General features: G+C 38.5%; 2 protein-coding genes across 6 annotated transcripts; one reads left to right on the forward strand and one right to left on the reverse strand.

The window, feature by feature from the left end:
* The first annotated feature begins 1136 nt into the window (after positions 1–1136).
* LOC137941712 (cyclin-T1-3-like) lies at positions 1137–13464 on the forward strand. Of its 4 annotated transcripts, none has more exons than XM_068787242.1 (7): positions 1137–1234; positions 2182–2501; positions 3685–3766; positions 11114–11248; positions 11824–11999; positions 12093–12244; positions 12355–13464. In XM_068787242.1, exons 2-7 carry the CDS (start codon positions 2341–2343, stop codon positions 13050–13052), a joined length of 1404 nt encoding a protein of 467 aa, XP_068643343.1. In that variant the 5' UTR covers positions 1137–1234; positions 2182–2340; the 3' UTR covers positions 13053–13464. The 4 variants fall into 4 exon arrangements, with proteins under 4 accessions (XP_068643343.1, XP_068643344.1, XP_068643345.1 ...); XM_068787243.1 differs by having other exon boundaries at positions 2230–2501; XM_068787244.1 differs by lacking the exon at positions 1137–1234 and having other exon boundaries at positions 2434–2501; positions 3669–3766.
* A 638-nt stretch (positions 13465–14102) lies between these two features.
* On the reverse strand, positions 14103–16365 carry LOC137942050 (gamma-glutamyl peptidase 5-like). Of its 2 annotated transcripts, none has more exons than XM_068787726.1 (4): positions 15984–16365; positions 15724–15879; positions 15258–15425; positions 14103–14379 (listed from the first exon to the last, which is right to left on the reverse strand). In XM_068787726.1, the coding sequence occupies exons 1-4, from the start codon at positions 16332–16334 to the stop codon at positions 14245–14247; spliced, it is 810 nt and encodes a 269-aa protein (XP_068643827.1). In that variant the 5' UTR covers positions 16335–16365; the 3' UTR covers positions 14103–14244. The 2 variants fall into 2 exon arrangements, with proteins under 2 accessions (XP_068643827.1, XP_068643826.1); XM_068787725.1 differs by lacking the exon at positions 14103–14379 and adding an exon at positions 14424–14993.
* Positions 16366–16637: the final 272 nt, after the last annotated feature.

Below are 16637 nucleotides of genomic sequence, written 5' to 3' on the forward strand. Positions count from 1 at the left end.
CCCTCTATTTAAACAATGAGAGGGAATGGGTCCCGGATTTTTGTTAAGGGCATAATGGAGGGTATGTGACCCCTACAAAAAGGAGAGTAGAATTGTCCCTCACCCTTGAGCATTAAGACTCCCTTCTTTTTTTGTTTGTCATATGGTGGGTGGCACTGCCCCATTCATACAAAAAAAAGACAGGTAAAGGGCTGCCTCCTCCCTCTAGTCCCTCCTTGTTTTTCCTTATATGGTAACAAGATGTTGTTACAATTGAGACAAAAATGAAACCCTTACATTTATGCAGAGATGGTAGGGGTAGGGGCTTTGATTGGAACAATCCGACCTAATTTTTTTCATTAACTAAAACACTTCCGAGTCAGAAAACCCTTAAATTTATATCATCCACAAATACAATTTTTTGTTTTTAAGGAGCCAAGTAAGTGTCCTACATGGTTACACTCTAATGTTAGTCCCATAAGTGTACAACTGATGTGTACAACTATCCCTGAACCTCAACCAGATTGAGACGAGGGGCGACCAGTCGAGTTTAGACGACACGCCTACATGCCCACCACACAGTTCCACCCATAATTACAACCTTGGCTGAGTATGCAAATGTGACCTGGAGGGTTTAGAGTTGTTTTCTTAATACAAAGTTGGGTTTTTCTCTTCCATGTTTTTTGTCTTTCTGTTGTTCTTTTGTCTTGCAACATCTAGGGTGGAGGTTGAGTGGAAGATCCGAGGAACAAGGAGACTGACTAGTTTTTGGGAAAAATTAGGCCGTACGGGATAGATATTCGGTTTGGCTAGACAGACTTAGCCGAATCTAACTGCGTGACATAGTTGAATAAATTTTATAAAATCAAGTTGGGCCGGGCACTTGGTTGATAGGCTCAATTTCGCTGGGCCAACCATACTCAGGTGGGCTCCAGCCAGGGGAAAGGGAGTTCAGGTTACGATAGCCGATAGGCTTGATGCTAAACAGGACCAACTCCCACCAAAATTATGAGCTTAAAGGAGACGAAAAGTGAAAAGACGATCTGAACATTTATCACGTGCTTTTTGCTTCGTGATATTACGACTATGCCCCCCATCTTCGCGGCCATCGAAGCGACTGTTCCAGAAGCCTTCGTATTCCTACTCCTTGTTATGGAGGAAGCTGCACTGCTTCTCAGCTCCCAGTGAAGGCGATAAAGCTGGAAAAGCCGTGAAGACTAAAAACTCGGATTTTTCGTTCATAAGCGCTCTATAGGTATGCTTTGTATGAATTCTGAGCTGGCTCTTATTTGTTTTTTTTTATTTTGTGGGTTTTGATTTCTAGGTTTTACGATTTGCTAATGGATTTGTTGGTGACATGAACTATGAAGCTAGATATTTAGGGGTTATAGCATTTCGAAGCTCACCTTGTGTACGCGTTCTTCGATCTTTTAATTTTCTGTGTGAAATTGATCAATTGTTTCACGGTGTTTTCCATTTTTTATTTCTTTGAGCTGGAATTAACAGCAGTGAACTGAAATAACTGTCACATATTTAAAATTCTCTCGTTGTTGGATGGTTGAAATTCATTTTTGCTGCTGAACCAGAAATTGCTTTTCTTTCACGGAAGAATCTAATTTTTTAGAAAAATCGTGATGAAGTTAGGATTTATTAGAAAGGTAAAAAGTATTTCATGATGCGTCTTAGTTCTCCGTTGGTTGGAATATTTGTCTCTGTAATTCCTTTTAAAATATAAACTAATGTAATATGATAGTTATAAAAATTCCGACAGATTAGTCGTTAAATATTTGTCACGACAATGCCAGTCATATTCTCCCTGGTCGCCATTCAAAAGAACGAAAAAACTAATTTATTCTAGTTTGATGCCTCCACATTCGGATACATTTTCTAAATAGGATCTTTAAGAGGTCTTGGCTATCAATTTCAGTCATTGCAGAAGAGTGTTGTTTGTTTTCAGAAAGACACTGTTCAAAAAACTTTAAAAAAATTAAAAAATCTGGCTCTCTGAAAAAGATTAAATTTTTGGTGATTGCTAGTAGATAAAACTAGATTGAGCCGAATCATGTTGGTCATCTTTGCCTAAATCAACCAAAGAAAGGAGGCATTCTGATAATGGCTGAAAATGTTACTTCTTTCCACGAAGGTTGCATCTATAATTGTATGTTTTGTACTTCTGCTGAAATTCTGCTACTTGATGGGCAGGACTTTGAGTGACTGACACGGCCTCTCTATGGCAATGACAATCTACAGATAGTAATGTTTGGCTTCTCTTCAAAATCGAAGGACATCAACGATTAGTTCTGGGGATCCTTCCCATCATGGAATGACAGAAAGTGGCCCATACAGCTTTTCTCTGCAAAAATGGATGAGCATGATCAATCAGGTCCTGGTTGGTACTTCTCAAGAAAGGAGATTGAAGAAAATTCTCCTTCTAGAAGAGATGGCATTGACTTGAAGAAGGAGACTTATTTTCGCAAATCATACTGCACCTTTTTACAAGATTTAGGCATGAGGCTTAAAGTGTAAGTATCATTATCGCTCTTTTGCCTTGCAGGATTTTTTTTGTTGACATCAACTGCTAAATTTTTGAGATTTACATTGTGTGTATATCCTTGCCATGGCCTTTATCATTTACCTAATTATTTTGACCAAACATGTTACTAAAATTGCAAAAAAAAGGAATAAATAAAAAAAAGGTAAACAAAGAATTTCCGTAATGGAACCAGATCAGGTTGGTAGCTAAGATGTAAATATCATTTTTATTATTTACTATATGTGAATCAGTTTAGCATATTATTGAAATACGAAATCTTTATTTTAAGATTCTTTTGTGTTTTAATTATTGTTTAAATCAATTTATTCTGTTTTCACAGGCTTCTGATCAAGAACATTAATTATGCTTTTTAACAGTTTCTGTTTGATCTTTTCTTATTTCCTTCCCAAATAACTCACATTTTTTCCTTCTTCTTTTGTATTAATGCTTGCTAGTTTTATATCTACTCTGTTCAACATATCCATTTCACTATTTCAAAAACAAAAACAAAAAAATCATCTCCTTGATATTTTTTCAATGACATTTCCAGTTTCATTGTTTACCTTTTTCTTCTCTGTTTTCTTTTCATTTCAGTGCTCCAATTCACTTACTTTTTTCATGTGGATAATGTTTCGTTTAGAAAGGAGTGTCGATGAATCAGAACTTATATTTAAATCCATTCCTGTCATAGTTCCTACAGGGCCACGGGTTTTCTGGTTTTGTAACTTATGGTTTGTTACCTTTAAATTTCCAAAATCCATGATGTTGTGGGGTTGGCCTTATTGGCACCAGCTTCTTGGCTATGGTGCTTTTGCCATAAAATCTCATCATTATGTTGATTAAAACTTCTCTTATCCGTGATTTCATCTTTTATTGGATTTTGGAGTGTCTTCTGTTCTTGTTTTATCTAAAATAAAGTATTAAATTGTCACTCTAGCTGGTCCTATTGCAAAGAATCGTGTAAACACTTTGTCAACAACTATTATGTCTTTCGTCTTTATATGTTTGTCATTTATTGTTATTTTTTTGCGTGAGCATGGAAGGTGTTTTTGTTCCCCCTCAGGTTTATCTGGTTTCAATTTTAAAAGTTTTCATGGACGTGGATTTTTGTTGTTGAAACTTGGTGAAAATATTCTGTAGTGCATGATGACTACAGTTGTTCTTTAATACAGCCCTCAGGTGACGATAGCTACTGCAATAATATTTTGTCACCGGTTTTTCCTTCGTCAGTCTCATATGAAGAATGATAGAAGGGTGAGTATCTTTAGACATTTTTCTTAGTAAGTATATTTGGCAGATATTTTCTATGCGTTCTTTTGTCCTCCTCGAGTTGGATTTATGCTGTTTTTTTGTGTGATTGAAATGGTATCGCATCTGCTGCTTCACCTAAACAACTGTAAATATGGGTTTGGTTTAGTCACTACTTTAAGATTGCTGTGGAGATTAGGTGGGTTTAATTATAGATTACAATATTGTTCTCCACCGATAAGAATGTATATCAGTGTTGCAATTCAAATATAGTGACCATGTCAGTGTAGGACAATAAAGAGGTTCGAATTATGAAGAGTTAAGAACAGGATTAAGCAGACTAAGGACATGGGAAATAATATGCTAACTAGCTATTCACATACTACTTAATAAAGAAGAACCATAATTTAAAGAAACTAGTTAAATCCTGAGTTGGATTTATGGTGTTTTTTTGTGTGATTAAAATGATATCACATCTGCTGCTTTACCTAAACAATTGTAAATATGGGTTTGGTTTAGTCACTACTTTCAGATTGCTATGGAGATTATTGGTTTAATTATAGACTACAATATTGTTCTCCACTGATTAGAATGTAACTCTGTGTTGCAGTTCAAATATAGTGACCATATCAATGTAGGACAATAAAGAGGTTCAAATTATAAGAATTAAGAACAGGATTAAACAGACTAAGGACATGGGAAATAATAAGCTAACTAGCTATTCGCATACTAATTAATAAAGAAGAACCATAATTTAAAGAAACTAGGTAAATCAACCATGATAGCATCTAGATACAAAAGAGAGATATTCTCGTGGTTGAGAGTCTTCCAGACCATTGGTTGAGGATAGCAAAGATATTTCATTGAGAGGGTTCAAATAAATCAATTGGACTATGGACATGGATGGTTATAAAAATTATTTCAGCATAATTAATTGCTTGTTAACTTTATAAAAATATTCTGGAAAATTAAACTGAGCATCCACGAAACATCTAACAAGATACTCGAGAAGAAGGAGATGTCTTTATGATGGAAAATCTTCCATGCATTGAGTTTTATGATAGAGTTTTTTTTCCAAAACATACAATGGTCTTATTTTGAGTTTGTTGTTAGAACCGACTAGATTTTATAAAAAGTTAGCTAGAATGACAGTCAGCAAAAAAAAAAAAACTCGTAGGACTTTTGTTTCAACATGTCATGTAATTGATCACAGGCCATGTAAGTGATTCATCGATGACGTAGCATGTATTTTTTTTGTTTATATACTTTGATTGTTCATTGCAAAGTTGGCTTTTGGAGTACCAAGTTCACAATAATACAAAAACAAGTGATTTCGCTTCAGCGATACTGATGTTCAGAAGTTGTGAAACTAGACCAAGTCATGTAGTTGGTATTAAATCTAAAGTTAGTAGTTGTGGTACCAAGTTTTGTTCAGTTAACTAAAGTCAGTTTGCCAGTACCTTCTTTATTTAGTGAATAGAAGTCAGTTTTTACATTCCCAAGCTTATTTGGTGAACTCAGTATTGCAAACACTACATCATTTTCCTAGCATTTGGAGAAGTGCTTTTCTGAAGTTCAAATTCGCATTTCAGGAAAAGTTCAAATTCCAAGATTTGACACTTCGAAGAACCCTTTATCATAGTGTCTTGGTTTCTAGCTGGCTGAAATAGTCAAGGAAACGAATTCGTTAGTGCCTTCTCACCTAATCAGACGTCCTTCCAAATTCTTTCTTTAGATCTCTCACCAGGCTTGTATCCGATACATGTACCAAAATCAGTGCAGAATTTACAAATAACCGTCCAGAGGGGGGAGGACTGCTGATTTTGAGTACTTGGAGGCCACCAACATGTGCTAGAGAATCGGTATTTACAAGATACAGTAGATCTCCAAGGCTTCTCTTATCAGCACAAAATTTCCATTGTCGTTTCATAAGTAGTGCCTTGTTCGTAAGTCTGATCTTCTTCACTCCAAGAGCACCCAATTTCCTTGGCAAACACATTTCATCCCTTCTTACAAGACGAAAAAACCTGAGGTACCGGCACTACTACACCAAAGTAAATAATGCTCCAATTTCAATTCAATCCGGCCACACTAGTAGTAAATTGGAATAGTTGTAAGTGTAGATTCAAGAGAGTCAGCCAACCAGCTTTGGGTAGCAGATTACCCTTCCATGTGGCCAGCTGCTTCTCAAGTTTTTCTGAGATAGGTGTCCACATGAGGTTTACTTGGCAGACTAGAAAAAAAATGAAGACCAAGTTGTAAAAAAGACAGTTAATTTTTTTTTAATGAATAGTGAGAAATTTTATTAAAAAGTGAAAGAAGGGAGTCTTAAGGACACCACATGAGATGTAGCCCAAAGGCAAACAGCCAAAAAAAAGAGGTGAAAAATCTAAAAATTACACTAGTACAAGGTCATATAGACCAATTAAGGGGGAAGGCTATGGAGGAGAGAGAATTCTGAGAGGTAAACTCCTTTTTTAGCCAGGAGTCACAGTAGCCATATTTGCTGACCATGAGGTGTGAAGCTAGATTCTGGAGGAGTTGGCCAAATAATTGGTTTATCCATAATGTGGACAAGATGCCCCCACGGGGCCAGGGGGGTGCAACCTTTTGCCCCAAAATTAATTCAAATAAGTTCATAACCTCTTTGAAAATTTGCAGTTGTTCAAAATCTCCCTTGCAAAAAGAAATTGCATTGCCCACAAATTGGACAAGAGACATAGAGCTGGTTCATGAGAAAGTGGTAGGAGCCATTCTACTTGCGTGGCTAATGAGGGAAGAGTGAGGAATGCTTGAAGAAGTACAACACTTAATCCGACTTCTCCACTTAGGAGCAAAACCCATTTTGAGAAGTAGAATATCCAAAAAAGTTCTAAAATACTCTATCAAGTGCTTTCGTTTAATCAATCTTGATTACCACTCTAGGATAATTACCTCTTTTATGTAAATGCACTTTAATTGAAATTAGGCTTATCAGTTTGAACTCACTTGTGCTTTCTTCTTGTGAGAGGAGCTTTGGGAGAGGAGAAATTTTCTAGAGCTCTAGACAAAAGAAAATTCTGCCAATCTCGCTAATATACAAACATCAATAGTGCTGCCATAATCCGCACAGAGTTTGGAACAAACAGAAATTTTGTTGCAATTTTGTAAAAAAAATTGAAGTTGTCACAGAGCTTGCGATATGCAGAGACTATTTTGGAGTTCTACCTAACCTCTTTGGACTATCAAACAAAAGCGAAATCAAATTTCCCCCGTTGGATTTAGGGTTTAGGGAGTACAAATTGTTACCCAATCAACGAGACAAATCCAGCCATTGGATCAGCTATGGAACCATCAAAGGTTGTTTGTGGAGATCGATTCACAAGAGAAAATCAGAGATAAGACCCTTCATCACTTGAATTCTTGTAAATTCTTTATTATCGTGCTTATGGTTGGCTCCCTTGGTGGACTAGATCCATTTGTACATTGACAACTGGATGGCTTTATCAACTGCACAGTTAGAGAACTTTCTCATTGTCTTTGTGTTTGATTGCCACTCAAGCAAGCTAGCTTGCTGCTAAGTAACATGGTTTTTTGATTCACTGAATCAACCTGTGACTCAAATGGGTCAACTCGGATTTGGGAGGGGGTAGGTCAGGTTAGGGGTCAAACTCAACCCTTCTGTTCTGGGCTGACTCTCCCTGAGTTAGACCATCAGACTTGCGAGTCCTGATACTCAGGCAATCCAACCTGGGTTTTCAGGTGCCTGAGTTCAGGTCCGAAAACCTTGCTAAGTAAGGCTGAGTATAGAAGAGTTGGGAAATGGCCTGTCAACAATCTCTTTCTTGTAAATACCTGAAAAAAAATTAAAATTTCTTTAGTAATCAATGACCTATCAAAAGTCAACCTTGAACTCAAGACTTCACACTTGAAACCTCCATGTGAAAACTAGGCCAAAACCTCAAGCCACTTCTGTAACTCTCTTTTAATCACTTCAAATGTGCCCTTCACTTCCAAAGAGCACTGTCATGATTGGTGATACTGGTGAAATCATTTTTAAAAAGATCACACAAATAAGGCTATCAGCCATTTAGTTGGACCAACTTTTTAATTTATCTTTAAGAAGCTTCAATTTTTTAGTGAATCCAGATTTCTTAATTGCTTTATGGTTGTTTTGGTACAAGATTTTAGTCGTGTTATATAGCTACTAATCTAAAATCCAGCAGCTCATATTAAAGCACGATAATAGCTATAAACTAATGCATGGGTAGGCATATTGCTGATACGCATCGCATATTGGTTTATAAGTATCAGACTTTTCCTTGGGGAATACGGCCGATACTAGCGTGTATTGGCCAATCCATGGGAGCATATTGGCTGATATGTATCGGTTAAGGGATTCGATACATTTGGGAAAACTGATACACCCACCCCTGAACTTAAGGTTTAGGATTAAACACAAAAAGAAAACCCGATGGTCCCTAGCCTACTGCAAAAATTGGTAACGGCCCAAACAAAAATAAACCAATTCAAAATACAATGAAAATTAAAACTAAAACCCAGATGACACAATGTCATCTACATAGACAACCAAAAACCACCATACCAGTCTTCCTTTTTAAATAGGAACATAGAATGATCACAATGGCTCCTATAAAACCCAAATTGTAGTACCATATCACCAAACTTTTCAAACCAGACCCGTGGACTCTGTTTAAGTCTGTAAATAGCCTGTTGTAGCTTACACACCTTTCTTGTCTCCCTCTAAGCAACATACCCAGGAGGTTGTTCCATACACACTTCCTCATGTAGATCACCATATAGAAAATCATTCTTCACATTGAGCTGAAAGAGAGGCCAACTCTTATTAAAGACCACAAATATTAAGATACGTACAGAAGTAAGTCGGGCCACAAGAGAGACTTTCTCAAAGACATTAACTCCAAAAGCCTCTGTATACTCCTTCGCTACTAGCCGAGTTTTGTACTGTTCAATAGAGCCATCAATATTATATTTGATAGGATAAACCCAACGATACCCCACAATAGTTGCTCTTGCAGGTGGATCACATAGACGCCCGAGACACCAAAACACTCATCTCATCATCCATATTTGTGGCTATTAATAAGGGTTGGCCTCTCTTTTAGCTCGATGTGAAAAATGTCTTTTTATATGGTGATCTACATGAGGAAGTATATGAGGCAACCTTCTGGGTATGTTGCTCAAGGGGAGACAAGAAAAGTGTGTAAGTTGTAGAAGGTTATTTATGGACTTAAACAGAGTCCACGGGCCTGGTTTGAAAAATTTAGTGATGTAGTACTACAATTTGGATTCTATAGGAGCCATTGTGATCATTCTATGTTCCTACTTTAAAGGAAGACTGGTATGGTAGTTTTGGTTGTCTATGTAGATGACATTGTGTTATCTGATGATGATCCTGATGTTATTATAGAAGTTAAACAATATATGGTCACACATTTTCAGACAAAGGATTTGGGCTCTCTCAAGTACTTCCCTAACATTGAAGTCACTCGTAGCAAGTGAGATATTGTTCTTTTTCATAGAAAATATATATTGGATATGTTATAGGAGTATGGTTTATTAGTTGTTAAACCCATATACACCCCTATGGAAGTTAATCATAATCTACATGACACCCAGGATCCTACACTCAAGGATAAATCTCCATACCGACGGTTAGTAGGTAAACTGATCTATGCTACAGTTACCAGGCCAGATGTCTCATTTGTTGTGGGAGTTGTGAGCCAGTTCATAGAAAATCCTCAAAAGGTCCATTTAGAAGTTGCTCGGAGGATTTTGTAGTACTTGAAGGGTGCACCTGGAAAGGGTCTTTTGTATACTTAGAATGGGTAAGTTGTCACCTCGTTCTGTCAAATGTGTTTTTCTGGGATATTCTCGTCGACAAAAAGGGTACAAATGTTATGATCCTATTCGAAGGAAGACATATATGTCAACCGATGTGACCTTCTTGGAACATACTCCATATTTTTCATCATCTGCTGAGCTTGTATCACCCGAATCTCCTTCAGACAGTCCTGTTGTTGTTGCATTATTGGATATACCAACTTCATCGAGTTCTTCATTGCCTCTTTACGTTTACAACTGTCGCTCTCGTGCTCTTGCAGTGCCTCTTGCAATTACTTCTACAAACCTCTCTTCTCATGATCCACCAACTTCCTCATTGCCTACAAACCTTGCTGTCTTTGATTTGGACCTGCCTAGTGGTCTACGAAAAGGTAAACAATCTTGGACTTTTCATCCAATATCCAAATATGTGTCTCTTGGTTTTTTGTTCCCGATTTAGGGCACTAGGTGCCCCAAAGCTGTTCTCAATCATGGTATGTATCTGTTTTTCAGCAGGTGCTGCCATGGAGAATAAGTGCTGGTGTTACCTCGCCCTGAGTCGGGGGAGGAAGAGGACCTACCTTAAAGAGGACTCTAAGACTTGTCCGGTTTGGTTGGCCTTCATCGACGAGTGATTCAGAAGCCCCCATTGCCCATCGGTCTAGGTTCCCACGGACTCAACCCCCACTTATGGGGGGGGTCTCGGATTCAAGTGAAAATTTACAGATGAACAAAAATGCCCCTCAAAATCACATCTCTCCTAAAATACATGTGTAAGTTGAATGAAAATTTAACTAGAGATAAAATAAGACATTTTCTATCTAATAGCCATACTATAAAATAAGAAAATGACCAAAATACCCCTGGGCTTGTATTTTAATAGATATGATGTAGCCAGGTTCAATTCTTTGCTATTGGATAGTTGAATTTGCTCTCTTTTAAAAAAAAATAGTTTCAACTTGTCATAGTAATCAGTTAAATCACAAATAGTGTTGGGTGGTTGTGAGCTTCGAATGAGGAAAGAGGTGAAGTGACAGTTTACTGGGGTTATTCCACAAGTTCCTGAAGATACGATTCATGTTGTGTTATGCACCACAACTTTTCCTGATTGCCTCCTGTTTGGTCGGTAAAGATCCTGGGTGTGGCATCCAAGTAGTGTCTGAAACCATACATGGGTTATGATCCATTGGGAAATTTGCTTTGCCACCAATATGTGGGAGCAAGTAACAATTTCAGTACAAAAAATTATATATTAGTCTGCAGTGAAAAATAAAAGAAAAAGATATCAACCATGACTTGAATTCACAAGTTATAATTTGGCTTCTACTTTGGGTTGCTCCATGTTTACAGGAAAGCCATCTTGCAGTCACTGGCATGTCATAATTTTTGCATCAAGGACTATTATTTCCATTTTGATCAAATAAAAATATGTAATTAAAATTGTTCAGATTTGTATCAGATTTCTTGTTCCAGCTAATGATGCTTATTTCGTGCTAATGTTCTCTACAGACCATCGCAACTGCATGCATGTTCCTTGCAGGAAAAGTTGAAGAAACACCTTGTCCACTGAAGGATGTTATTCTTGTTTCCTATGAGATAATACACAAAAAAGATCCTGCTGCTGTCCAGAGAATAAAGCAGAAGGTACCATGGTTTCCCAACTTGGCAAGTCAACTCCTGACTCAACTGAGTCATTATCAGACTTGGCCAAGCCCTGGTCGAGTCAAGAGGTCAAACTTGGACTTAACCTGATTTGGTCGACAAAAGTTAACCTAGCCTGTGGGGACTGTGAGACTCATGTTAGATGCTTTACAGTTTGGATTTTTTTATTCAAGTAATTTGAGGAAGTCACTTGAAACCTTTTATCACGAACTTTTCATGCCCAAGTGTGCAATAAAGGAGGTTAGGTTTATTTTTTATTTTATTTTTGTGATTTTTCAGAGTTTTTGACATGTCTTAGGGTGACCAAGATTTGATCCAATTCATTCTTTCTGTATTAACCAATACAAACCATATTGAATGATATGACTCGGATTTTTGGTTGCCTGCTATGGGTCCCGAGTCCGAGGCCGAAAAGTATGAAGGTACCATGTAGTTTCTGTTGTCATGCCTCCTGCCATTCTAGTGATCACCAATTTCATTTTTTTCTCTTTGACTTTTTTTCCCCTTTCTGCCAACTTGATTTTTAACAGCGAACTAGTTTTATTCAATATTTACAGGAAACGTATGAACAACAGAAGGAACTTATTTTACTAGCTGAGCGGGTTGTGCTGGCAACTCTTGGCTTTGACCTAAATGTCCAACACCCTTACAAGCCCCTCGTTGAAGCAATAAAGAAATTTAAAGTTGCTCAAAATGCCCTTGCTCAAGTTGCATGGAATTTTGTCAATGATGGGTATGGTATTATTTCACTGAGTTTCTTCTTTTTATCAAATTTTCATTTCTGGATAAAGTTGGTTCTATGGACTCTCTTGGGAGTGTAATGCAGGCTTCGGACATCACTGTGCCTGCAATTTCAGCCCCACCATATTGCGGCAGGTGCCATATTTCTCGCTGCAAAGTTTCTTAAAGTGAAGCTTCCCTCTGATGGTGAGAAGGTGTGGTGGCAAGAATTTGAAGTAAACCCACGACAATTAGAAGGTTCGTAAGATTAGGTTTTATCCAATAGTTATCAATAAGGTAAACTCTCATTTTCAAAAATGGAAAAAGATATTACCATTGTATTATATGCTGGTTTGTATTTCATACAGAGGTTAGCAATCAAATGTTGGAACTGTATGAGCAAAATGGGGTGCGTCCAGTGCCTTCTCATGGGAGTGAAGTAGAAGGAAGTGCAGGTGGTGGAGCATCTAACAGCCATAGAGCCTTATCTAAGATTCCGACTGTTGATGAACCAATGTTGGTAAACAATCTAAGTGGTTCCCAGAGAACTGAAAACACGAATGATGCCCTTGGCAGCACTGAGAGAAGATCAGATGGCTTGGATCACAAAGCAGATACTGCTGGTAAAGAGCGTCAGCATCATAATGATTTGGAGTCCTTTTCTTCTAGCAGGGGAAACATTCTTGATGCTTCTGACCAATCCAAGGATGTTGGCTCAGAGCAGCCTAGGGATGATGATCAACGAAGGGATGGAAATGAGGAAATTTTAGAAGCAGGAGAGTGGAAGAAGGATGAGAGTTCTTTGTGCAAGGCTTCAGGTGTAGGTGCATCAAATTCTTCTTTATATAGTGAAGGTGGCACTAAAAATTATGGACCCACAGATGCCATTAAAAAAATTGACAAGGAGAAGGTCAAGGCTGCACTGGAGAAGCGGAAAAAAGCACGGGTTGCAGATACAGCCCGGAGGCTGGATCCAATGGATGACTATGATCTGATTGAAAGGGAGCTGGAAAGCGGTGTTGAACTGGCTGCTGAAAGCGAAAAATCGAAGCGGTCAGGGAAGTAGAGGTGGCACCTTCCTTCACATTGGATAGCGAGGAAACAGATTAGTGTGAGGCCGATTTTTTTAATCCTTGATGGCCTCTTATGGGCAATCTCGTTCTTGAAATACCCAAAGCTACCAAAGCAGCATACCGGTGATACGGCAAGACGTTGAGGAAGCTGTGCAAGTAGAAAGAGGCTAATTAACCTGAATTGTTTTTCAACGAGAGAATGTTGCTTCCATGTATTTGATTTCTACATGCAAGGCCGCTGTTTTAGAAGGCTGTAAGATATCTTTGAAAATTTTCAAGGGAATGTAATGGAAAATGAAATCATTAGCATTTACTTAGCTGGCCAATATATGGATCTACCAATCAATGTTGATTACTGAATCGGGAAGAACAGTACCCGGTCGTGTGCCAAAACTCTCATCTTGAAGAAATGCAATAGTGTCTGTCTATCAACCCTGTGATCATTCACCTGAATAGCGTACATTTTACCTTGCAAAGTGGAAGCTTTTGATATAAATGGCTTTGCAGCGGGCAGAGGTTCAAAATAAAACTACCGGGAGGAAACTGGCTTAGCAATTCCTCCTAGGGGTGTAGGCATAGGTCGGTTTTTACAGAGAACTTGATCTGGCCCGACTTTGAAAAACTTGGGTTCGGGTTTTTTATTTCACCCTGTGGTCAGAAACAGGGCAGGAAAAAAAAAATCTGATGGGTTTTGGATCAAAACGGGTTTTCCCAAACCCAACCTGAAAACTTGACCCAAATTTGACTCACAGACGATATAAAAACTTAAACTGGGGTTGAGAGAAGTCGGATTGAAGAGAACAGGACGTTTACAAGAACGGGGTTACAAAGACTGATCGGGTTGGGATTGAGTTTAACAATTCTGGTTTCTTTTAGGTTCAAGTTTCGGTATCAGGTTTGGGTTTTGGTGAACTCATCCCTGATTCCCTGTAATTGTTTATCCTGCTATGCTTCGTCTAGGTTAGTCCGAAACTCTGAATCGCTTCGTTGGTTATGCAAGATATGATGGACTAATATTTAATAGTCTTTTCTTCCAAGATAGATGACTAAAGCATAGAGAACTATGAATGGATTCATTTTTGCACTTGCAACTCATTCTTAACTTACATAGAATGGTTGTCAGTTTTTGGAAGGTTCACATTCTCAAGTAATAGATGGTAAAAAAACCGGTTTCCCCATCTGCAACTAACAGAAATTAGAAATATTTTTGGGATTTTCTTCAGAGTTTCCTTTCAGGAATGCCTTGCACAGAACAATAAGCTCATCTAGGTTCAACTTGTTCTCTTCAAAACTTTGAATAGCCTCCTTTGCAACTTCAGCCTACAGGATAGATGGTCATAAAGAGTTTATATTTCAGACTCAGATAAAACACAAGAGTACTGAACCTAAAAATGAACAAGTTCAGTATTTGATTGCTAGATCATAACCACACTGCTGCAAACACTTTAGTATAGCAGTTGTCCTACCACAGAGATATGTTGAAAGTCATTATATATTTCAAACCGAAACACTGAAGCACAAGCATGGTACACGGAATTGTTGTCTCCAGCAGAACTGGACAAACTAGAGCAACCACTACAACATGTTCTGGTCTCCACATCTTATTTCAGTCTTTTTCAAGGTTCATCACTAATGCAATCCAACAGCAAAACCAAGGCCACCTACTGTCACCAGGCATACTTTTCAATCCGGTTTTCCTAAAGAATAATGATTTTAACACATTTGTGTACCTCAAAACTTGTACAGTCTGAGGTGAGCTGATTATTGAATCCAAAGTTAGCTGCAGAAACTCATAACCACATCAAGCTATACAAGTTCAGAGAAACAATTTCAAGGTATATGTCTTGCATGTGAACTTCTGAACTCGTTGAATAACTTCCATGAAGGTAACTTATTGATTCCACAAAAACATTTTTTGGTCTTTTGCCAGATTCCTGCAACCATACAAGAAACTTACTATTCCACAACCTGGACTGAAACTTGTCTTAATCACATCTTCTGTTTACTGAGAAAATAGCTTCCTTAATGGCATTTCAAGAATTCATAGCTTTACTACAGCAAATGTGAAGAAAATGAGAGATGCTTAATTATCACATATACAAATAAAGGTGAAGATTTTTTGGCAGAAAATGATGAAAACCTAAAGCCAAAAAAAAAAAAAAAAAGAAAGAGAGAAAAACTAGAAAGGATACACGTACACTTATTGTATCTGTCGCTAGTAATCCCTCAATGATCTCTATCATGACATCCTTGGTAAATTCTGGATGGCATTGTATGCCAAGAACATGGCTTCCAACTGAGAACATTTCAATATTCGTTTTTGCTGAAGAAGCCAAAACCACAGAACCTGGAGGGGCGCATGATACCTGAAATATGGTTAATATTTAAGGACAATTCGTTAGATTTGAAGAATCTGTAAGTACTTCATTCTCTTTCTCCAAAAGAAACTCATCCCAGAGTGGTCTAGATAACAGGGATCATTTTTTCTATTCTTTGAAGTACAAGTTCATATGATCAAATTCACTGATGCTCTGAATTATGATTTAGGCATGATTTACGATTCTCACATTTTAATCCATTAAGGCATTCACTACCTTGCAAGAACCTCTGTACCATCCCCTGCCTTTTTACAGAAGTAAGAGAGTAGGTGCAAAACTGAGGTACCTGATCGCGATGACTCTCGATCACATTGAGAGGGGAAGTTAGCTGCAGTCCGTAAAGTTTGGATACAGCCCCAGTATCGATGTTAACACTTTTCACGCCGAGCTCCCATCCGACTGATCCTCTTCCAGTTTCGCCACCAAGAGCGCGCGCTAAGATCTGGCTAGCACCGATACGATTATGCTGCCAATTATATAAAAAAAGAAAAAATACCAAAGAAAATAAAGAAACCATGAATGAAGAGTCGAACACGATCGCTGTACCTGGTGACCGAAGCAAATTCCGAGGAGGTTCTTCTTGTTAAGGTGTAGGAAGCGAAGGAGGTCGCAGAGGCGTAGAATCCAGGGGATGTCTTGGGCGTGCGCGTCGGCCGTGCTTCCGGTGATGACGAATCCATGGTAGGAGTGAAGGAGGTGGTCTTCACCCTTTTCCTCGAAGCTGAAATCCCCGTCGACGACCGAGAATATGTCCCACTGCTCGTCGTCGCCGTCCCTCAGGAGGAGCTCCAGCATTCGGCCATATCCTCCGTACGTGCGCTTCATGGATTCAGTGGAGTGCACCGTCTGGAGCACGGCGAAGCGGCGGCGAGGGCAGGCCGACGGCGTTTCGTACATCTCCGCGCGGGTCCACTTTCATCATACACGAAAACTAGATTCCGGACCATAAAGAAAATTACATACCTAAACCATGAAATCTAGTCTAAGGACCCACGAAATTTGGACCAGGGCGAGTCAGGTTGGTCCTGGTGAGTGTGAAAGGTGTACTCCAAGTAGCTCAGGAGGACTCGAAGAGCATAGAACAAACCCTTGACTCAGCCCTGCAAGTTGCAAAACCATGCTTAAGGACAGGTCTGCTTCCTTACCTCATAATGTGGTGCCTCTGGTGCCTCCTTTGTTTCTCTTTCTGTTTTCACCTAG

This window comes from Aristolochia californica, unplaced genomic scaffold, assembly GCF_029961685.1.
Source record: "Aristolochia californica isolate CCGP_79_NKW_82.1479 unplaced genomic scaffold, dmAriCali1.0.hap1 SCAF_9, whole genome shotgun sequence".
Taxonomy (NCBI): Eukaryota; Viridiplantae; Streptophyta; class Magnoliopsida; order Piperales; family Aristolochiaceae; genus Aristolochia; species Aristolochia californica.